The 24,569-nt window shown below is 40.5% G+C and overlaps 2 protein-coding genes across 2 annotated transcripts in view; one reads left to right on the top strand and one right to left on the bottom strand.

Moving 5' to 3' along the window:
- Positions 1–24,569, top strand: part of KLF7 (KLF transcription factor 7) — a 121,409-nt gene that overhangs the window by 94,651 nt on the left and 2,189 nt on the right. The gene's annotated exons all lie outside the window — the stretch shown is intronic.
- CPO (carboxypeptidase O) lies at positions 1,169–14,849 on the bottom strand. Its single transcript, XM_054069410.1, has 11 exons — positions 14,719–14,849; positions 11,071–11,146; positions 10,542–10,666; positions 7,964–8,078; positions 7,313–7,414; positions 6,485–6,589; positions 5,796–5,906; positions 4,542–4,632; positions 3,762–3,964; positions 2,799–2,883; positions 1,169–1,547 (listed from the first exon to the last, which is right to left on the bottom strand). The coding sequence occupies exons 1-11, from the start codon at positions 14,796–14,798 to the stop codon at positions 1,279–1,281; spliced, it is 1,362 nt and encodes a 453-aa protein (XP_053925385.1). The 5' UTR covers positions 14,799–14,849; the 3' UTR covers positions 1,169–1,278.

The raw sequence follows: 24,569 nt of genomic DNA, 5'->3' as shown, positions 1-24,569 counted from the left end.
TGAAATTTGTGAAGAAAATTGTGCATTTTATACAAAACCTTATTTTTTCAATGGACTCTTCATTTTCTATGAGAAAAAAAATTCTACCTTATCATTTGTAATAGCAGAACCTGATGGATATATTTCTGGGACGCGGGATTCATGCATTCAAAAGGAGATAGCTAGGTCTTCTCTGTTTCAGCCAGTGCCCTGCACCCTCTGCTGATGGCTCTTTTCTTGGCATTTCCTTTTGAGCAGCTCGGGCAGGGGGTTCCTGCTGAATGGTTGAAACTTTTCCTTTCCTCTAGCACTCCAGTGAGCTTCCAGGTTTGCATGGTGATCCCAGGCAGATCCCTCCCAAGGAGAACCACACAACCAGCCCCAGTCCTTCTGCAGAGTCGGCCCCAAAGGATTGAGGTGGTTTGTAAGAAAGGCACCCCTCTGAAAACAGACTTTCTTTATGTACTATGTGGAATGAAATCCTTTAGGAGTCTGACTTCAGAAGAACATTCCAGTCACATAGTTTTGGAAGTGGAGGATGCGAAGAAATCACCCTCTGTTCTGGTCTGTGGAATAGCGCGCCATCCTTATCTTCCTTTTCTATTTCCTATTTGTATTTTTTAAGGATTTGGATGGTTTTTATCTTCACAAACCTCATTGCATCTAAGTGTCGGGGCCCGATGCTCTTGTCTGTCCTGACTCGCTTGCACCAGCTCAGCTCTTCAGCTTTTTTCGCTCTGCTGTGGATGGTAGCCTGATTATTCTATTACCTTTCAATAGCTTTTGAGGCCCTGTGTTTTCTGGTAAATCCCAATATGCCAGTTTAGGGAAGGAAGGTGAGTGTTAAGGAAGGCGTCCAATTTTCTGTAGTGGGAATTGGGGACATTTAAGTTTCACAGGTATCCTACTAATTTCAGCAAGACCCAGGAGTCAGTGGGGTCAGGCAGTTGGGAGAATTGTGATGGAGCAGGACTGCGGCTGGCAGAAGGGCTGCGTAGTCCCAGCTGAGCCCCTGAAACCACGTTCAAGAACCCGGGAGCAATAGTGCTCTGAGTGCTCTGTCGCTGTATGCACTCAAGCTTCTTGCAGAGCCAGTGAGTGAAGCTTGGGAAGCAGCTCTTCATCCTTTCCTCCTTTCCTAAAACACAGCTATCAAAACCACAAGTGGATGCTTGTATTTGTGGGATGAACCTTTATTGAAATACTTGACATTTAGTTCCTCTGCTCATGTAATTTTGTCTTTACAAAAGGACTTCATCGTTTCCATGAGAGTCTCTTGCTGGGTTCCCTGTGTCGGTTTTAAGAACCAGCCCATGTGAGTACAGCGCTCAGGCAGAGGCTCAGGCACAGGCTGCCAGAGGTCAGCATGACAGCCGCTCCCGGGAAGTGCTTCTGATCAACATAGTCTATGATGGTTGTCACAGCCAGCATAGTCTCCTCGCATGTGGGTTGGATTTGGTCAGAGGGCAGGACAAAACCATGAGTACCATTGTCTCGCAGTTCAAACGTGTAGGATAAAGGAATGCCTATCATGTGAGCCCAGTCCCGTGAGGAGCCTGAGTTATTGTCTGCAAGTTTAAAATTAGAGGTGAGATGTATGTATTAAGCACGGTTCTTTGAAAATGCTTCTTGCTGTGGTTAATGCAAGATTATAACAGAATCCCTGAAGTAAGCAGTAACTGTATATCACTGTGACATGGAGAGCAGAGCTTCTAGGGGATCCAATTCATAATTATACTAAAAGTCTTCCATGGCATTTCCTAAGTGAAACAATTCTCCATAAGATGGTATTGTACAATAATGGGACACGAGTTACAGAAATATTGTGGGCTTAGCATATTTCCGTGATTACAGTGGAGTACAAGATGGATTGATTGTTTGTCTCTTCTGGTACTTCATTTCCTACACTGACACTGCCTGAAATTTCTTTGTATATTTGTTTCTAAGCATAATTTTAATCAAGCCTGAAAAATTTCTGGCTACTCCCTGTAATTCTGCCTCGTGAATATTTTTTCTTACCTATTTTACTTATTTACTTTTATTTTCTTTAGTTTCTACTTACTTACACTGACAATTACAAACCCTGGCAAAATGCAGTCAGAGGCAAGGACAGGTTATCTCATCCTTACACTGCATTGCTCATGCAGTAGGTGACTTGCATGACTTCGAGACTGGCACAGACAGACACTGTAAATGTGCAAAAGAAGCCAAAAAAATAGAGCAAACTACTTTCTGTCCTGCGTGACTAGCGTGACATTGCTGAGAAAAGATTTGGTTTACCTGGCAGGCTACAGGGCCCTCTAGTCGTGTACGTAAAGGCTGTCAACTAGTATTAGCCATCACGGTGTGTTTGTGATGTGGCTATGCAGCCTATTAAAAATGAGGCTGAAACCAACATATTTCACACAGAACTGCAAGCAGCTGCCAGGCGATAATGTCTGATAGAGAAACTATGGACCTGATTGGGATTTTAATTTTTGCTTGACTCCGGTGAAGACAAATAAGAGTTTTGCTGCTGACTTCAGCAGGGTCAGGATGATCTATCGCCAATCTCTTCTGTCCCTGTGATGTATGTGTGAGGAATTCATGTAGAGACTAGCTTCTGATCAATGCTTTCTTCTCTCCCACAGTCAGCTTTATAACATACAGTGTTATCTTGTATTCAAATGACCGCTGCTTAGATGTTCCACCGAACCAGCCCATTAAATATTACTCAAAGAGGAAACTCAGCAAAACAGTACTTACTGATGCCTGCGACACAAGAATGACTCTCTTCTTTGAAAAATAGAGCTATCAAAGGGAAATATTAAGAAACTTACACAAAATTGAAGAGGTTGATCCTACTTGATAGCGGGTCCCATACTTTCCCATCAAGGCAGCAGCTGCTTTCTCTGCCACATTCATCTGTAGGTTCAGAATAGGAACAGCATTGTCACCAGTGCCAGTGTATTTGACATTTTTTTTGAGTGGACCAAAATGTTAGTCTCTTTCAGCTTTACATTTACATATGATCAGCTTTAAGTTTTCATATTATCAGTCGAAGACTCTAGGGAAACCCATCACAAACATCTGGGCAAATTGTTCTTGATTTTTTGAATGAAAATTATGTTAAAATTTTAAAATTACTCTGCTATTGGGTAGAGAAGATATTTGCTTTGTTGTAAATCTAGAGGGCTGTATTTTGGAGAAATACATGATATTTCCATAGATTCTGTATCCCACCATGTTTAGAAACTGAGCCATAGATAGACTGAATGAGTTCTCCAATGACTTGTATGAAATTCTAACCCAAGACCCTCATGCTCCTGATTAGTGCTCCGACTACTGGAGTGTTCATAAATAAATGTCAATGAACTGAAAGTTGAACACTCAGAAACTGAGTCACTGAAGTAACCAAGAAGCAACTTCACTCCCATTTTCCCAGGAAGTACATTTGGAATACCGTTTCGGGACACAATTGTGACAACCATGCGTGTAAAATGTGGTGGCATCCTGAAATGCAAACGTATTCCTGTATGCATCAGAGGACTTGGTGCTCTTCTCCACTGCAGTAACCCTGTATGTAATAGTTCCATTTTTCTCATTTAAAATGAAGGATTAGGATTAATTCTGAGACAAATAAACCTTGCTGATACTGCATGCAGTGAGAGTAACTCTGTGATCCAAGCCCTTAAATAAGCCTAACTCCTCTGAGGAAAGGCAGGAGGACACACAGAGTTGTGTCACATACTACTGCCTGCACTTGTTCTCTACAAGTGTAGAAGATTAATGTTTTGCCCTACCAGTTCTTCATTGTTGCTTGGAGGTTTGGTTGTGGAACCATACGGAGTGAGGATGTACTGTCCGTAGGAGTGAATTGTTAAATAGCATGCAATGTCACTCTTCTTTCCTTCGATGAACTGTGCCACAGCTCTTGTTTCAGGCTCTGATTCTGGCCCAGATCCACAGAAGATTTCACTGCTGCAGTTATAAGAGACACCAATACCTGGAGAGAAATACAAAAAGTGAATCAAAGGAGAGACATACAAACACTAGTTCAGAGGGGGGATGGAAATTTACCTTGGAGAGTTAAGGCATGCGTTTATATCGGTAGGGAGACTAGACAGCTCAGTGGGACTTTAACATTTTACTCTGTTGGTAGCAACTAAAATTTGCTACAAGACTGAAATATTTAAAGCACATTTACAGCCTGGCTGCAACACAAACACTCTGACATCGCCACAGTGTACCGCCTGCCAGGGAAGCTTTGGAAGCTCCTTGAAATTCATGGCGAACACTAACACTGGCTGTTAAGTGACTAACTACTAACCTTGCTGCCTAGAGCTGGTGATTGTTCCTGCAGTGGATTAGAGGTGTAGTTACATAAGCAGAAATTTTCTGCTCACAAAAATAAATGCCAGATGAAATTCCATGACTTAATATTTTTACAAACCAGGTTTTTATTTTTACGTTTGTTGATGACAAGAAGATGAATATTCCTTTCTTATAGGACTTCATTTCAAAGAGTAGTTATTACTCTGGCTTTACGCTTGCCTTGCTTATCTGAAACACTTGGAACTTACTGCCCCAGGAGGAATTGAAGTTTCGATTCAGATCTGTCCCGTAGCAGGTACCATTCATATATGGAGATCGGTTTTTCCTCCACAAACGTTCCTAAAGAGAAGTAACTTCAATTACATAAGAACGACTCGATGATCCATAGGGTCTAGTGATAATACGGTGTAAAGACTCCTTTATTTTAGATCTCTGCATGCTCAGCAATGCTTGCATTTAAAGACTGCAACTCTGTGTGCAAGGGTGATAAAGCTTAGTGATAGAACATTTTATCTACTACAGCCAGGCCGTCACATTGCACAAGCGTGTATGAACCTTGGAATGAGCTTCTTGAGCTTTAAGAAAAATAAATATGCTTTTTCTCTTCTAGTCAACTATTTCCATGTTGTCTTGCACTCCTAAGAAAGACTTGGCATTGTGAGGGATATCTCTTGGTCCAAGAGATGATAGCAGAACTTATGCTTGTTTCAGATTCAGGAAAGCGAAAGTTTCTTTGTCAGCTAATCTTGCTGCTGCTCCTTGGTTCCCTGCTATACTCATTGCTATACTCGGTTCTCTGCAGACCTCACTACACTGTCTCTATGAGAGCCGCCTGGCTGAATTACCTGTGCATCCAACTGCAATGTGCGAGATGCCTCAAACCTGCCAGGGAGCAAGCTGGGACACAGCAGGATACGCACAGCAGCAGGCTGAGCCTGTTGGGCCGACCTGAGGTCCTGCATTAGAAGTTGTTTCTACTGGGCTCAGGAGCCTGGAAGCATGATGAGAGTTGCTGAAGACCAACATTTTGCATTATCCTCCATGTCAGAAAAGAGATTATTCGTGCGGGCACACCTATTTCTAAACCAAATAGCCCAATATCTGAGCAATTCTTCTCCTGTCTTGTGCTGCAAACACAGCTTGGAACCATTGGCTACTTGAGATCTCTTGCCAAGAATGACTAACTCCATCAGCCAAGCCTTGAGCTGTCAGCAGGAAAGTAAGACCATCCTCAGAAACCCCAGAGCAATTGATTGTGTGGTTTTGTCCTTCCCTCTTCCCAAGGTTCATGACATTTCCTAGAAATTTTTAGCCCTATAAGCTCAAGTGACTGCTGATTTACCAGAAGAAACAGAACTTCTCTGCCATGAGGGGGTTTGTGTGAGTAATGATTCTGTCACTGCTCTCTGTTTAAATATAATTGCTATGATTGTAGCTAAAATTAACAAAACATAATGTGCGCATCAAACTTTCAAGCTAGTTCCTGGATTTTCACTGCTTACTTTTTCCCAGGAATATATGTAGCCATCAATATTGAGGACTGGCAAGACGTAGAGGTCCAAATTCTGCAGAAATCTCCTTATCTTTGGGTCAGATTCGTAATTTTGAAGAATCTGAAAAGAAAAAGTACAAAGGACTGAGCAGAGAATTGAGAGGTAATCACTGGAAAGGGCTAGTTTAAAAGTATCGTCAGCGCACCACTCACTTCCTGATATCACCATGGATCCCCAGATATCTTGAGATATCTACCTTTCGTGACAGCGTATCCAGTTATAGCGTACTTTACATGGTACAGCCTGGCAGGCATAAAAGCTGCATGATACACCAAGTACTTTGAGTACCCATGCAATATTGTTACACCATATACTAGGGTTGCTTTACTGCAGGGTGACTGTGACTTTGTGATGCAGAGAGGCTTGATCCAAAAGTTTCCAAATGGGAAGTGGAGAGATTGCTATCAAGTTCAGTGGCTTTGGAATCAGTTTGGGTAGAGGAAACAATGTGCCAACAAATGTTGCCCCATATCTCATCTCAAACTGATTTTGACTTAGATCTCCACAGTTTTCTGTCTAATTTTGAAAATCATTTTAGCAGAGAAAGCATAATGCTTGGTCCCGTGATAGAGAGGAGAACTGAATTGTACAATGTGATATGGGTTTTTTATTATCTAAATGGAAAAGAGAGGACTCACTTCTTTCACAAACCACTGGCAGAAAGCTGGAGAGATCCATTCTCTGGCATGGATCCCACAGTCCATCCAAATGATCTTTTTTGTTTTATCTGATGGTTGACTGATCTGAAAGAGTGTAAAAAGGAAAACCAGTTACGTTACAGTAAAGTAGCCTAGTGTAATACAGAAAGAAAAGGATGTGCCTTGATATGCTGTTGACCCATCTGAGATTTTTATTGCTAGACATCATTATGACAAGCTCTCCTTCCTAATAATCCCATCCCTATTGTATCATTACAGTGTCAATAAAACCATTTATTTTTCATTTATATTAGTCATTTACAGGACTGAGTGTTCTTACTTTGACATTCTTCTTTTTCAGAAGGGGAAGCACAAAAAGGCAGAGAATCTAATTTTGCTCAGTGATAGGGACAGATCAAGCAATAACTAACCCAATTATTAAGACTATGGTTTTACTAGAGCATGCAATAATAAATGTCATGGAATACTGCTAGTTTATATGCTGCAAAAGTAATAAAAACAACAAAACAAAACTCTATCCTCACACGCAGCTGTTGCCAAGCTGGTTTCCACTTGATTTGTATTTCTCAACAAGATTTCGGTTGAATTTGTTGTCTTCACTGCATGAGAGCAATAGCAAGATTACGGTAACAAGTTAATATGAAAGTTTTCAAATCTTACTGTACTGTAGATGAGTAAAACCATCTCCTGTTATTTCAGTGAACTGTGATGAGCACTGTCTTAGGGAAGACCTGAATCCTGTCCTCTCCTCTGTATTTTTTTTTGTGAAGGTATCTTCTACTAACTTTAAGAAAGTTCCTTCATTACCTGCAGATAATACATTGGTCGATTCTCGAATGTTCTCCCCAGGTAGTGCTGAGTCACCAACTCTCTGTTGCTCTTCTGGATCTCAGTCATCCACTGATAAATCTGAAAAAGTCACAGAGAACTCTTGGTCCAAAGTGGGAGTCCACAACATTATGCTCTCCCAAAGTGACTAAACCCTGTCCTTAAGTTACTTCTTTCTACAGGTCTCCCACCGTTCACCTCTTCTTCCTCACTGGGATTCCAGAGACCACAGTAGTCATCACACTTCAGATTTGGCTCAGCTCCAAACATACTGTTGCTTAAATGAACAAGTACTAGCACTAATGATAAAGCATAATAGGGTAGAAAGGTAGCAAATCAATAAACTGAATGCCAGAATGTTATTTGCAAAGCAACATGACTGCTTCACACAGAGCTTTTGGGTGCTGGTTAGAAAGGAATTGAGGGTTAAATCAAAATCAATGGAAAATTCATGTTCAATTCAAGCAGGCCAAGATTCTAGACAAAGTGAAAGAACCGATCCTGCAAAGAAGAAAACCAAAAAGAGCTCCACTGACTTCAGCTCAGCTCTCTGTAAGCACAGAGTTGCTTGCTGTGGCATTTACAAAAGAGCAAAATAAAGAAAGCAATCAGACCTGGGTTACTCTTTACCTCTTCCATTGGATGATATTGGGTGTAGACATAACCTTCTGGGACCTGCCTGTGGCTGCTTGTCTCCTTTGGCATGCTCTGATCCACAAGTTCCTGCACATCTGGTATTAGGACTCTGTGACGAGGGGAAAGGTGGAGATGGAAAAGAAAACTAGCAACTACTGCAGAGCTGTCATGGCAAGTACATTGCTTACATCAACAAATGAAAGGATTTGGCCAATTCAGTGGTGGGTTGCCTGACAAATTCATCACCATCAGTGTAATGATTACATCCATGTAAGAGAACATTCAAAATACTGAGATTTTCACTGAGTTTTAACAATAAAGTAATAAGTTTACCATATTTTTAAAAACAATATTTTTTAAAGATTGATGATTTTCTACTAAAGAAAATGTTCAATAACTTTCTTTTCTTCACCACTTCCACTTCTGGGCAAAACTCTAAAATTCCTTTTGGGAAAAGGGGGGAAAAGTAAAAAAAAATCACAGTCAGTCTTTTGTTGTATTTTATGGAGACATTTTCCCTTTGCAAAGACTTCACAAAAGTATTCATTGCAATTTGCAAAAATCAACAAATTCCCTCTTTGCTTCAGAAAGCTCTTCTTAGCACAGATATGATTCCATGATCAAGAAGGTCAATAAACCCTTTTCCTTGGCTTCAGAGGACTTTGGAAGATACTCTGTGCTTTCTCACTGCAATCACCTCCTTGGAACACTTGCAAATCTGCCTTCATTGTAATTACTTGTGATAAGACAATTGCAAAGGCAGCTTAAACACTGTTGATTTTGAAGACTGTAAGTGCTGTTAGGCTATTCTGCTGAGAGAAGCGGTTCTGTAAACTACACCTAAGTAACTTCTAAGAGTAGTTACAGCTGACTTTCACCCTGAGCTTTGATGTTTATTCACATCTGAACTTCAAACTAAAATTTAGGCAGTGCAAATTCCCATGAACTGAAACCACATATGCAAAATGCCTTATCAGAGCTCTGGAGAATTGAAATCCCAGCGTCTGACACAGTCAGAATATTGATGTCCTGATTATAATTTGTCATTTATGTCTCTATCATTATATACCTAGCTGTCATGTTACCTTCCTTGCATGTCAACTGTCTTTTCTAAGGTGGCTCTTGCTTTGAATCCTTCATAAAAACTTTAACTGAAACATTGCTGTACTCATCTCAGCCCCTTTGCAATACAAAGCCAAAACTGCAGCCTGACTATCAAGTCCTCTTTCTTTAGGACCCTATACAAGGTGGATACTGGTCTGGCTACAGTCCACTAATGAGAAAACAAACCCGAAGTTTAAGCTGCTAACTTGAGTTCAGTCTTTAAATTACCACTAGAATCAGTTGAAACCATTAAAAAATTAAGACTCGATATAAATAAGAGGTTAAATATCTTATAGAATGTGGTCTAGGTCCTGAATACCTAAACATGATGCTATATCATTTGTACTGGCTCCCACCTCATCTGTCTCCATCTCTAGTTGTCAGGGCATCACACTTACTACAAAGAAATAGTCTGGCAAGGCGCAGGATGTCAAGATCAGATTTAACTCTAAAGAGCTTCAAAGTGACACCAGTTCTCCTTTAACTTATCTCTTATGGGTAAATGTCAGTGTATGTCCATAGGCCATTTGTCACCAGCCCTGAATGACTGCAGGATTGTTTATATGAAATATTTGTAGCTACTGGTTACCTGCAAAAGTCAGTTCCAAATGGGAATGGGACTGTGTGAAGAATAGACCTTATTTAATCCCATTTGGCTTTATAAACAGTCTTTGTCTCTGGATTAGATCTTCTGATTGGAAGTAGATGTATGGCAGTTAGTGAAGATACATGTCTGGGTAGGTGTGATAAGTCATCATGGTCCATTTACAGCTTATGGCTCCCAGTGGTGTGCGTAGTGGGGACCTGCCACCAGAACCTTTGTCCCAGGGTGAGATGTATCTGTTCGGCTGGATGGTGCCAGGAAATTCTCACCAGCCTGGTGGCGGTGATATAGGGGTAGGAAACTGCAGCTTCGAAGAAAATGGCTCAATATTCACTTTGAAAGGGCCTTTGTCCAAACCAGAGGAGCAACAAAAGACAGGGAAGGGAAAAGGAGAACTACAGAGACTGCTTCTCTGGAGTGACACTGATTAAACCTATGGGATGTTCAAAACGGAGAGAACTCTGTGTTCAAGTATCCATACTTTCCAAGAGCATGCTTTACTCTTGGTTATACCAAGGTTGGCTTCCTGACTGAAAAACTGAGTCATACATCTAAGGATCATCCTCTGCCACTGAGAAGGCAACAGCAGGAAGCAAGGCTGTCTCAGATCCCAGCTTCAGGTTCACAGTCCAGGCTAGTTGGGTGGTGAGTAAATAGGGCACAAGGGAACATGCTTATAAAACTTAAGGTATCCATAGCATCTGCACATTGGGCAGGTCAAGGTAATTTGGAGGCACTTGGAACAAAGGTTGGATCCTATTGCCAGTACTTGCTGACTGGTCATTGGAAAGCACTAGGTCCTTATGTTGTAGGAAGGAAGATTGTTAGAGCCAGTCCTTCCCATCAGGAAATTAGGGGTCGTACTTGTAGGAGATCATGTGCTGATCTAAGCTGTCTTTCACCTCCTGCACCAGAGGGGCTGCGACCCTTATGTGCACATCTTCTCCAGCCCAGATGTCTTCAGGCAGCAGGGGCTTCCACAAATCCAGCTGTGCAGAGAAGAAAGAAATGCAGAAATCTAGCTCTGTTTTCAGAATGAGAAAAATTTAAGATAGAGTAGGTGCATATCAATAAATAGAAGAAATTTTCCTTCAGATTCTCCTCTTATCTATTCTCCAGCCACCTGTTCATAGAGCAGGCTTAGTGTTTCCATTGTCTCAGGTACCGCTGATAAAGAGGAGCACCCTCACAGAGACATGCAAGGAAACTAACTTCTTCCCATCAATTCCTTCAGGTAGTGGAAGGGCAATTCCACCCTACACTAAGAAAGGTTAGATAAAGTTTTTTTCAAGTTTACTTCACCCTTCGTTCCTGTCCAATGTTACACACACATCTGTTTTACAGCCCAAGACCCTTTTGTGCTTTTCAGGCTCGTATGGTTATTCTTACTTACCAGTAAAGTGCTGCAAAGATGCTGAAGATGCTGGACTTGCTGAAATGTTTGTGGCACAGTTTGTAAAACCTGATCTCTGGAAATTCAGCAGAGAAACGAGATCGGTTTTAATGTCTGTTAAAGTATCCATGATTTCATAAATGAAAAGGAGATATTTTGTTATGTAGAAGGAAGACGGAGCATGCAACTGAGTGCTGTTCCAACAAAAACAAGTCTGAGTGATGAATTCCTGATTGTTCTAGTTACAGCTAGGAGTAAGTATTGGGGGGTTTCTGTTGCTAGAACATTACGTTAACTCTGCTTCCTTGCCAGTGGCAAATCCTTATTCACCACACCCACTTCACTGAAGCCAACTGGTCACATGAACCCCGGTGTGTGTTTCTGCCTTTGCAAGGCCAGAACAATATCATTGGTAGTATATAATAAACTATCTATTTGATAAGATGATACTTTACTTTCTCCTGTTTGGGAATTATTCAATTATTCTAGACAGACTTCGTGCTTTCCTGATTTACTTCAGCATGCAAAAGCATTAGATAGCCATGACAAATGAACATTGCAAAGAGCTTGAGATGTTCACAAACTACTTGTCATAAGAACAGCAAATTTATGCCACAAATAGTGGATAGTGTGGTCTCCAGAACTGCATATTCTTACTCAATTCACAGGAAACAAAAAATTCTAGTACAGTATTTATCATTTTGTAGTTCTAGACAAGACACACAGATGAGAGTGGAGAGCGGTGAGGCTCTGGAAAAGCTGTGGCTGCCCCATCCCTGGAGGTGTTCCAGGCCAGGTTGGATGGGGCCTTGGGCAGTCTGGTGGGAGGTGTCCCTGGCCATGGCAGGGGGATTGGAACTGGATGATCTTTAAGGTCCCTTCCAACCCAAACTATTCTATGATATATGACTCTACAATTCTAGGATTCACTCTCACGAGTCCCCATGAAACTTTCCTTTACTGCAGGCTCAGTCTGAAAAAAATAGTGAAAGATTACAAAGAACAAAGTAAAATGGTTGGAAATGCAGAAAAAGCATATCTGTTAAATGAACCCTTTCTGATTATTTTTCTATTTTTTTTTCAATGTTCATTAGGATTCATCTTTCTGGAACTGATGGCAAGTGTGACATGAAATGTTGCCCAGGAAAGTTGTGTCTGCCCCAACCCTGGAGGTGTTCAAGGCCAGGTTGGATGGGGCCTTGGGCAGCCTGGTCTGGTGGGATGTCCCTGCCCACAGAAGGGGGGGGTGGAACTAGAAGATTGTTAAGGTCCCTTCCAACCCAAACTATTCTATGATGCTATGATTTTGATGACTACATTACATTACTTAAAGGTGAGATAGCAGTTATCTACTACTGATATGACAGAATGGGGAACCCCATAAATATTTGAGTTTGTTAGTAACCAATATCTACTGCTTCATAGTCTCCTTCAGTGACTTCACTAGGTTTTGGAGCCCTTACCAGATGGGTACAAAAAAGAGCATCTTACATTTTAAAGCTTTTGTAACAGAAAATCTTGCTGCTAAAGCCTTGTATGTTCTTTTATTAGAGCCATGGTCATTATGGTCATCAATACAATACGCTCTCATCATCTGAACTGCAATTGCTATCGTTTTTGCTTCCAAACACACATGTACAATTATCAGCTTAATATACATGCAAATAGAATTTATGATTCATTTGCATTATCCACTGAAAAATAGAGGGATTTCAGTGTTTTTACATCTCTCTTGAAAATATCACCTTTGCTGACAGAGAAACGTAGAATTTGATAGTTAAAATGGGCTGTTTAATACTGGTTCAGGAGATGCTGTTAGCATATAGGGCCCTCATCCATGGGGCAAAATGATTATATTTGCATTGCTAATGACTTGGTACAACAGCCAATGATATCTTTGTAATAGAACCTTGTAGATGCAGGATAAACATCTTTGCTAGGAGAATAAACATCTCAGCTGCAGTTCAGAGTTTATTCTCTCTAAATGCTTGGGCTTGCTTTGCTCTTTGTCTATCAAGAAGGGAAACAATACCCTGTAATATCTTTCTATCCTCACTGACATTATGTCTTAATTACACCAAATGGAAGAAATGCCAGACAGTCAGATTGCTGCCAGATGGCCAGCTCTTATTTACTGATAAACCTTTTACAATAGCCAGTGTGGAGACAAATCATTTTTAATAGTAAACTAAGATTAGAAAGCACACAGTCATTTGCGGTTATGAACTAGGACTGTCAGTGGAGAAGTGCAAAGTCAGCCCATGTGACCACGTGAGAACAACAGGTTTTTAAGAGCTACAGTTAAGATTTAATCCAAATTAAAGGATTGTTCTCAGCACAAGCTGCATTTCCTTGCATGCTCATAGATCGAATGTTTCGTTTCAGTTGTTGAATAAAGCAAATGACAATGAAAATGGGCTTTACTAGTCACCTCATCTTTGTGCGGGTGCTGCCCATCCAAAGTCACACTGACCGTTCTGTTAAGCACGTTTTTAAATCCCATGCAAGTACTCAGCAGGTTCAGTTCTGGAGAGCAATTAGAAGCAAAAAATAACACCACATTGCCAAGGGTCTGTTGAATCCTATCCCGTGAAACTGTCAGACCCTGACTGCATCCCTGATACAAATCTAGACTAAATATTATCCAAGGCAAATAATGCATCTCAAAGAGAGAAGGAGGGACTCTGTATGCTCTGCCAGGAGCTTTGCCAGAAGAGTTGTTGAACAGGTGTACTACTAGGGAACCTACTTGCAGTAGGTGTTGGTTGGCCTTCTCTCCTTTCAAAATCTGTATTCTGGGTATATAATTAGTCTACAGACATTCAGCACTGGGCTACTTTCTCTGTTTACTTTAGAAAATTTGGTGTATCGAGTTGTATGTGGATAGCTGGCCTCCATGCTATGTTTGCCCCTCTCCTGCAAATCCCAGCTCCTGTAAAGACAGAGTGATTTACCATTTCTTGTAATGTTGAGGATGAGTGAAACCAAATAGTTTAGATAGGCAAACTGCATAATTTTATATCACTCATTTTCTTACAAAGGAGAATTGGGGAAAGAGAACATCAAAACTAGACATTTCGTACCTTTCAAAAATCAGTAATAAAAAGTGTGATAATCTCATTTTCTGAGCACCTCGAGGTGGAGATTGACTAGACCAACTCCATTAGCTTTTTATTGTTATTATTGTTGCAGGTTTCTGAACAGGGGGTCAGTATCTGAGCTGCTTTTGAGACACTATTGTTTTCACATAACCCCATCCGCCTTTCATTAATGGAAATAATTTTGCTCAGTCATCCCTCCTGCTTTATACTCAGAAAAGGCATTTGGTTCCTACAACATCTGATTTCAAAGTTCATTATGAAAGACTCTAAGCCAAATGAATTTCTGCTAATGGAAGCAGCACATCTTGAGATGCATTTGAGAGACATTCTGTGTCACCTATGGATGTGGCCCTATCTTAGTTGGTTTGGATTTGGTTCACTTGTTCTTCATTTCCCATTAATACGTTTTCTTTCCAAATCTTATAAACCTTACAGCTTAGCGAGTCTATGTCCAGGTTTTCAGTTCAAAACTCTTATTATTATTCTTACACAGTTCCTTGGAATTTCACTGCACACATAACTTCACAATAACCCCATTCATACTCACCCATCATATTGCAATTTCAAGCTGGATTTTCCAGAAATTAGCATCCCCAGAGAAAAGATGATCCCAAGAAAAAGCTGCATCTTTGTGCCAAGAACCCAGCCCCAACAGCGCAGGACTAGGGACGAGGCAGATAGAGCTGGACTGCATGTTTTATTTGTACAATTGTAATATGTAACCAGACTTATCCTGGAAGGGAACTTCCCCTCATTGAATCATTAACTCTACTTTTAAACAGCTTCACTTTTTCTTAATTCTCCAAGCTCTCTTAGACACCCCAGGAGATGAACACCTGCAAATAGCAACATTGTCACAAAAGCACTTCTTCTAAAACATTAGAATATTTCTTTTTTTTTTCTATATGCCAGCTTCAAATCTTTGAAAACGTTATGTGACAAAGTTGGGAGTCATTGGAGAAAGCGGTGCTTGCAAGGTCCTTGGCAACCAGTGAAGATTAGCTTGTAAAAACCATAGGGATGGGAAGAACGGGAGAACAGTAGTAAAACAAACTCCATCCTCACTCTCTTCCTTTCCTGTGTTTGTGTCTTTGTTGAATTGCCCAGCCAAAATGAGAACATGAAAGAAACAACCACCATTCCTGTAAAAGGGAAATATGAGGACATCAGAGCTTCATCTAAACAAGTTTCAGTTGGACCAGATCAGTCACTGGCTGCAAACTATCAACTTTATGCTCTAACAAAGAATGTTTCTGTTATATACTCAAAACTTACTTCTGGCTTAGTTCATATATCAAGAGTAAACAGTTAAATTCCTTCCTTAACAGACTACAGTTAGACATAGAGCACAATTTCTTTTCAGAAAGAAATTGTTTCACTCAGCTTCTCTCTTGTGTTAAAGGTATCCCAGTGGATTTTGGGTGAGGAGAATCCAGTAAACCATTTTATTTGTGTACACATGCAATGGACATTAACTCTAGTTACGATATCTTTGTAAACCTTTCTCAGCAAGTATGACGTTCTCTTACATTACTACCAAGGCTATCATCAAGGAAATAGGCAACAGAACTGTCTCAGCATAAAAGAGGAGCAGCTTAACTCAGAGGTGTGTTCTCACAAAGCCAGGCTGCATGAAAGAGAAGATATTCATCTTCATAGATCACACCAGCCCCTTCTCATTTTATTGCCACACATTATTACCTGCTCAACAGCCTGAACCTGAAAACCCACCTGAACCTGGTGAATATTTTCTTCCATGTGGGTATTCAACCCACAGCCACTTCCACAAGAGCTGAGGGGACCCCAGTTTACAAGATTCAAAGTAGCTTCATTTATGAGGAATCAGAGAAATGAACTCGTGCTGGAGAACCGTATTCCACATTGGCACTCAGGACACCTGCTCTGAAAACCTTTGCTATTGCTTCCGTTGTCTCCACCACTGCTATGAGGTAGTCCACTGTTGTGAAGTTTTCTGCAGTGTTGTCTGTGCCCTTTTCCCAGAGCTGCCTTTGAACTGGGGTTCAGTCCCTTAACAGACACTCGAGGTCTAGGAACAAGAAAAATGGAGGCACAGAGGAAAAAAACAAAAGGCTTCATCTTTTTCTTTTTTTTTTTTTTCTCTTGCAAAAGATGTATAAACAAATGGAGCAAGTCATGATATGTGCTAAAATTCAACTCCAGCCCGAAGCTTACACCTTCATGCTGAAAGCAGAAGCTGTTTATTCTGTGGTGGAAACATTACGCCTATGATACCAGATAGTTATGAAGATAGATAGGGTTATTTTGCTTAATGGGCATAGGATTGGGAAGAAATGACAGTTGCTTGCTAGGACTTTGATTCAAATTCCTTTGAAGTCTAGTTGATTTTAATGGGCTTTAGATGAAAGTCCTGTGCAAATAATCATGGACATATCTCCATTTAAAAAGTGGACTTGTTTTGGGACTTCGGCAGATTTGTTCATAAAAGACAATACATAAATATGTACTGCATATTCAGCTTGCAAGCACCACTGATGAATTTAGAATAAAAGCCATTAGAGACATTATTCTGCCACCAATGCAAAAATATCTTGGGACAAACAGTTAACTTCAACAAGCCTATTGCCCTCTTGGGCATAAATAATGTCTCTCTCAGTAATAAAGTCTGTTCTTTGGTCAGGTTCTTACTGGCAGCTGCTTATCTTTCTAGCAAATGTGGAAAGCAGCTTAATCCATTTATTCCCTCCTTGAAAACTTGTGTGCAAGAAGACATGGGATATTCTGGGAGAGAAAAGGTCATAAATATGACACAAATATACCACATGAAACCATGGAGCGCCCTATCTTCCAAACAAGTTTACTTCACAGTTCTTTCATGCTAGAGCTTCAGAGTGTTTTTCAGCATCAGTTTAGCCTTTCAGCTGTCCTGTGAGACAAACAAATATTATTTCCACTATTTAAAAGATTAAGAAAAAAAGGGGGGAAATGTGACTTCCCAAGGTGACATAGAAATGCTGCTGCAGAGACAGGAATAGAATTCAGATCTCCTGACTCCCTGTCTGGTGCTTCCTTAAATATAAGACCATCTGCTCTCCTGCTGGAAGTATAGATACTATATGCTGACTCCCATAAGCTGGCTGCTAAACCTGTTAGTTTATCCTCTTTTTATCCCATACTGATATCATCTCAAGCTAAGCTTTTGGCCTGGAGTCAAAGTGATTTCCAGGGTTTGAATGGTTCGACCTGCTTGTTATTGTTTTAACCTTGTACCACACATATGCTCAGCTATTTGGGACTTATCTGCATACAGTCTGTGTAGCAACAGCCACGAGCTGGAACTGTTTTGTTTAAAGTCTATACTGAAGCATATCACATGTTTTAAACAACTATCATACAGCAGTGAGTTTGATCCTGGTAGCTGCCTGTACCTAGATTTCCTGCTGAGCTGCATGTAGCATTCAAGGACAAATTGCTTATTAAAAAGACAAAAAACTTGTACACTTGTGTGTCTCCACAAACACCAATTTATCATGTTAAGCTTTCCAAGTTCCACAGCTAAATCCTGCACTGATTCCATCTGAACTAAAAACCTAACTAGAAATAGATGGAATTCAACACGATCAACATTTTTTAAAATCATCACCTTGATTCTGAGAAAATCATCCTCCAGTAAATCTCCTTCTCTCATTGCTGCAGAAAACACAGTATGCATCCAGGACAGATTCATCACTCAGTAGGGTCAATACAGTAGCATGCTGACTAATGATGTGCCTTAAATCCTAGTCTTCTGCTCCACTGAAGAAAGGAGCGGGATAATTCAGCTGTTTTACTAAAATATCCTCTGGTTATCTCTGTAGCTTTACTTGGAGGAAGCAGAAAATGAATTGACAGTTCTCTTTCCCGTTGACTTGCCATAGGAGATAAGATATAATATAGGCATGGTCTTTTCCTGTGAGTATTAAAAGGTATTTCTGTCTTCCTGAGCAATGTTCAAAATATTCCAATTCATTCTGCAATATTAAGTATGGTCTTAATTCCGTAGCACATGAATATTCAGCAATACGTTGTGTGGTCTGCAATGAGAATCAGTGTTCCTCTCAGTATGCCGAGTCTTCAGCTTTCACAGCATTGTTAAAGAAAGGGTTTTCTGAAATTCTCTGGAATCTATAGTGACTTGACATTGCCAGCTGTTCTCAAGCCTTATTAGCTCCAGCAGCAATCCTAGCATAAGCAGGAATACACTGGAAGCTGTGCTGAGTTATGACAGTTCTCTTCTAGAGTCATCTTGCTGAGTTTTCTTCTCTCTCTCTCTCTCTCTGAGATTATACTTAAAATGCTGCATGAAATTTACATTTGGGATCTTAAAATAATCTTAAACCAGCAAGAATTCCAGCCAACATAGATTAGAATGACATTACTAGCAAATTTTAAAGTTAGTTCCATTAAGCCAGCCTTAAGTGTCCTGTAGATCATCAATGACATGGGATACCTAAGATTTACCTTAGTGGAACTAATTTGATGATTGGTACATGATCTGGTCATTCCAGGAGATACACTATTGCAGATACTCTCAAAGATTTCCTGGTAGTTTTCACAGCATTTACTTGCATGCATCCTCAGATATTTTCAGCCAAAACTGGAAATATCAGTGTGTTGTGTCAATGCGGGAAATAACATCTGCCTTTTCTCCACAAGCCCCATGATGCAGTTTTCAGACAGCTTTATTGCCAGAGATGAGCCTCAAGCACCCGTTCAGTAAGCAGTTCCTTATGGAAGCAGGCTGAAGCAGGCTGACTAATCTGTATTGGTTTAATTAGGCTGGCAGAGCAGCTTCCTCAAACACCATTTTCTCCCAACAGCAAAGGGGAATGTTGTTAGTGAATTGCCTTTCCTTAATAACGAGTGGCCTGTGGGGTTATTTTTCCTTCACAGACAGCAAAATGTCACTGCTAAAGGACCTCGAGCTATAAGATATAAACTGAAATCAAGACGATATTTATCACCTGTTATGAAAAGGTAAAAAACACTGTTGGTTCAGTTCTAGGAGTTAAGGGTGACCTCCTTTAGCAGGAGTTGTGCCCAGAATCCTGGAGTCTTTATATAGACTCAATTCCTATGGGAAATTTGTCTGCATAAAGTTTATGCAATTCAACTTAAAAAAATGTTAGGAGTATATTTCAGTTGCAATGGCAAAATCGCTGAACCTAAAGTCCACACATACAAGCTTCCCGAAAAATATTGGCCTCGTAGTTTGATCAAAGGAAGGATTCACTTTGCAGACAGTTTTTAATGTGCCCAAATCCACTGTCACAAAGACCAGTTAGATTTTCTCACTCGCCTTCTCCTGCCTTAAAAACTTTCCCTCGTAAGAATACTCGCTGATGACACGATTGGAACTTAAAATTTCAAAGGTATTGCTCTGGGGGGAAAAGGATTTTCAGAAGTGTTTGATCTTATGTTGATGTTCTGAGCAGGCAAGAATTAGGCAAGGATCCTTGATTTGGTGAAGAGACAAAACCTATAAACGTTTAGCTGTCAAAACAGTACGTTGGTTGTTTTAATTAGGCTTTTTAAAGAAGATGTCACATAACATTAAAAGTCTATCTTGTATTTTGAAATGAAATAACTCCCTTTGTAAATAAATAAACTAGTCTTATTTTATTGCAACTAGCAGAACTGTAAAGGATGGCTCATAAGTCTCCGTTATTGCTTAATGGTTACAAAAAAACAAGCTTACTGCACTGTATTCTAGAATAACCAACATTATTTTTAATGAGTTCTATTACAAGCACTAAAATACTTCATGATTAGATACAAATATGCTTGCATATGATTTCTTAGACCCAAACAATATACACTACAGTCATTTTAACTGAAGTAATTAGCTTTTGCAGCTATAAAACATGTTCATATTAACCTTTGGCCTCCGTTCTATCAACAATGGTACACACACTTAGCTTTCTATTTAATACCAGCGTCACTGAGTGCAACAGTATTGCTTGCATTCATGCAGTTGTTCACCGGCAAAATGGAGCATATTCTAAAACAAGAGAGACCCCCTTCTTGCCTCACATACTGCAGCGTAAACGAGGGGTTTAGGCTGCCTTTGTATTTTGTGGAGAATTCCCTGTGTCGAGGAACTGTCTGTTTTGCTGTTAAAGCTGATACCTAACTGCTGAGCCAGCACAAAGGGCAAGTGACAACACGGTATTGGTCTTCAATATGTGTGTTTTAAAAAATAAAATAGTCTTTTATCACGTGAATAACATTTTAGATACGGGCTCCATGCTTGGTCTCTCCTCCCTCTCTAGCTATTGTGTGCAATAACATCTTAAGGTACAAACATATCGTCTCCTCCGTAACAAGCCACTGTGTGTTTCCTTAACCTCGTCTCATCTGTGTCAGCACGCATCAAGACTTCAAATATTCACCATTTACAGCAGCCTCTGTGCAGACGGAGTCTGATCCACCAGCTGTTCCCTGTTGCAGAAGGAGAAAATTGGGCTCACTTAACAGTTCAAGTTTTCACCTTTGAAGTTTTAGAGCTACAATCTCAGCCGCTTTATTTTGCTGTAGTGCCCTGGATTTAATTTAAAGCTGCTGATGAGCCACTCCCACTTTCCCCACACTCCCCACCTTTCTAAAAGGTGGTCGAGTACAGATGACATCTATGTGCAACGGAATCTGCACCACGAAAATCGAGCAGGCAAAGACAGAAAACTGAGCCAAGTGCCCTTTGTGGATCGAATTGATGAGAGTCAACTATGGCACATATTCAGGAGCGACAAGGAGTGTTTGGTAAATTCAGGAGACATAGATAGAGTCCCTCACCTATCGCAGTGAAAAGTGAAAAAAAAGTCTCCTCTTTGTAGAAATTTGCATCTCGCTACAATAAAGCAAGAGCGTATCTGGGTTTTGATGGGTGTCATGGCAACAATGTTAGTGGAGTAGAGCATAGGAGCATTTTCAGAGAGAAGGAACAGGATGAAACAAAAAGCTCACTGGTTATCTGTGGACACAAGGGCTTTTGCTGCAGATCTGAAGACAGATTCTCTTCCCTCTTGCCCTGGGTGGCTATTTATATCTGCCACCACATTCATACTTTCACCTTATACTACAGTTGTCCAGAAATAATGAAAGAGGGGAAAAATCTGCTACAACTAGAAACACAGATCTTAAACGCGGTGCAGAGATCCACTTGCAACACTTGGAAGAGAAGAACGATGCAGAACTACTAAAACCACTATGGTTACTTGCAAAAAACAAACCCACAGGATTACGTGTTCAGTAAAATCTATACTTAAGTACCAGCATTTTAAGAGTATGCATGCAGATAACAACAGAATTACGGCCCTTCTTTTGTTCTGAAATGATTAATTTCAGCACATTTCACGTAGGAGTGAGCACTCCACCATTTCTGAGTGGTATTTTCTACAAAATACCTGCAATTTTTCTTTCATTTGGATATTCTAGTGTCAGTAAAGATGTATTGAACCTGGAACCTCATTCACGCAAGCTTAGGCACTCTGAGATTCATGTACACAGATCACAGCTCAACAGTAACAAATGGTGATGTAACATAATACCTCCTGCAATGGCCAGAGAGGGAAAAATGGCATTAGATGGAAGTCTGAGTATCTTCTTCACTGTAGCAATTGACCAGAGCAGCATCTTTAGGTCTCTGTGTACAAAGCAGTAGTCAACCTCTTGACTATGCAGAAATAGTTGTGATATGTGAGAAACAGATTTTAATCCTCTAATTCCAAACTTCTGGTTTTTTTAGATTCTGATTTCTTAATAAAAATAAAACTCTTGCAATGTACTTTTAGCCCCTCTTTCTCAGTCATGTTTGTATGTCTTGGCCAATTTGAGAACAAGGTGGAAGATTTTGTAAAGAGTTCCTGGATGCTTCTTGTGAATGAAGAGCTGGGATATTTTGTAGCCTGAGAAGGCTGGAGTTAGGGATGAAAAGTGGTTTTAGACACAAGCAAATCCAAGCAGGAGAGAACTACATATCATCAGGTTCTGCAAATCCAGCTGCTTACGGAAACAATTTGTTTTCCCAACCCTCATTGTTCTCATTCTGCTTTACTCCACAAACCTTGTTTCATTTTTGCTCAGATGTTAGTAGTTTATTTAATGTTGGCTGCAAGAACGTTCTTGACCGTTGCAGCCTACGTCTTCCTGCTCTCATTTCAGACCTGTTCACACATCCTGCAATGCTTAACACCATCCTTGGGCAACTGAATTTTGCTGCATAACTTATATTTGTAAATCCTTCTCACAATGTTTTCTTATTGATTGTGTGATTCATGACAATGACCTGAGCTTGTCACCCTTTAATGTGTGGACATCCTTTAGATGACCTGGAGAATTCAAGGGATGAACAGCATATGCGATATTATTCTCAAGGAAAAATTTACAAGATAAGCCATCTTTGTCATGACATTTTACTGTTTTGTAATAAGATAAGATTTATGAATCAAAAACTGTCTCACAGCAAGCAGCATGTAAAAAACAGGAATTATAAAAAACAGTATCTGTTTCTTTGAGATTAGCAGGGCAAATACTTAAGTCCAGTATTTTATAGCTCAGAATGATGGAGAGATTTGTACAGATTTACCTTTTAGACTTACTTTGTGGCTCAGGAATGAAGTATGCTGCCTTCATGCAAGAATCTGGTCAAATACATGGTTGCTCTTTGCACATGAGTCCATGGGTTTTAAGTCATAGCTACATAATTACTGAGCCCTATACTTGCTTTATCTTCTTTTACAAGCCTTCAACTCAGTGAAGATCATCCCCTCCACCAGCAGTTTAGTTTACTTAATGAATTACCTATTTTCACTTTACACGGGGTTGAGAACCTTTTCTATGGATTGGATACACCCTTGAAATACTTCTAGTGCATCCAACACTACAACATACGTCTGGGTTCCAACTGTTAATAAGATACATCCAAGAGTGTGGAAAAAAATTTCCAGCCGCTGCTCTGACAAAGTGTTCCAAGCGTGAATAAAGGTTTCGTGGTTTAACCCCAGGCTGCAACTAAGCCACACACAGCCGCTTGCTGACTCCTGCCCAGTGGGATGGGGGAGAAAATTGAAACGGTGAAAGTGAGAAAATTCATGGATTGAGAAAAAACTTGTGGATTGAGAGATAGACGGTTTAATAGGTAAAGCAAAAGCTGTGCTTGCCTGTGAAGAAAAACAAGGAATTCATTCACTCCTTCTCACCCGCAGGCAGGTGTTCACCCATTGCCGGGAAAGCAGGGCTCCATCTCATCTAACTGGTACTGGGGAAGACATAACACCATCACTCCAAACTCCCCCTCTTCCTTCTTCTTTTTCCCCAAGCTTTACAAGCTGTGCAGACAGCCTGTGGAACTGGATGTCCCATGGGTCAGTTGGGGTCAGCTCTTCTGGCTCTGTCCCCTCCCATCTTCTTGTACAACCTCAGCCCACTCGCTGGCAGAAAAGGCCTTGGCTCTGTGTAAGCACTGCTCAGCAGTAAGGAAAACATCTCTGTATTATCAACACTGTTTCCAGCAGAAATCCCAGACATAGCCTCATATCAGCTACTATAATGAAAACCTACTCTATCCCAGCCAAAACCAGCACAAAAGGTTAGAAACACCTGCTCTGACTCTGCAGGCAGACTGTGGACATGGTAGAGAAAGGTGCAGTGTACACCCTGTTAGCCTCATTGACAGATCAGCTAAAAACATCTGTTTAGTATCTGTTTTGCTTAAAAAGGCTGATCTTGTACCTTTTGCACTGAGCAATCCTTGCAGTGGCAAACCCCACAATTACAGGAGCAAAATAGCTATTGTTGATCTTCATTGTGAGTATCCCTCTAATTTTAATACACGTGATTCAAGAGAGAGGGGAAATGGTATTCTAAATATAGACTGTAATGCACAAAACAGGATTAGATCTCCCTTGCTGCTTGGAACTATGAATCAGTGTAGGTGACATGGTAATGACTTAAATTATTGAGGTAGCATAAAGCAAGATATTTTAACAAGCAAGGTGGTTATTATGACAGACTACTACACTTCCATATTGCTTGTATAAGTTCCCGCCCACTTGTAAGGTATTTAAAATAAAAGAAAAGCTGTTGATTGGCTAATTTAATGTAACATATTATGCCATTTTGTGCCCACTGGTGGCTCATTCTGTCCAGGCAGCTGGCACCCAAGAGGGCAGTATACTTTCCAGCATGATCTTTTCTCCCTGAAGAGATAGGAGCTACGTACTGGCCACTGAGGACCTGACTGCAAAGCTCAAAGCAGAGGAAGCGATCCCTCAGCCCAGATGAGAGCTGCAGCTAACGCTGCATTATCTTGGTTTGCAGGGCTTTGCTTTGAATAGCACATTCTTTCTCAAACACATCTCCAAGCACCTCCCAGCTCTCCAG

Source organism: Cuculus canorus, chromosome 6, assembly GCF_017976375.1.
Source record: "Cuculus canorus isolate bCucCan1 chromosome 6, bCucCan1.pri, whole genome shotgun sequence".
Lineage (NCBI taxonomy): Eukaryota > Metazoa > Chordata > Aves > Cuculiformes > Cuculidae > Cuculus > Cuculus canorus.
This window is presented reverse-complemented; position numbering and strand designations above follow the sequence as displayed.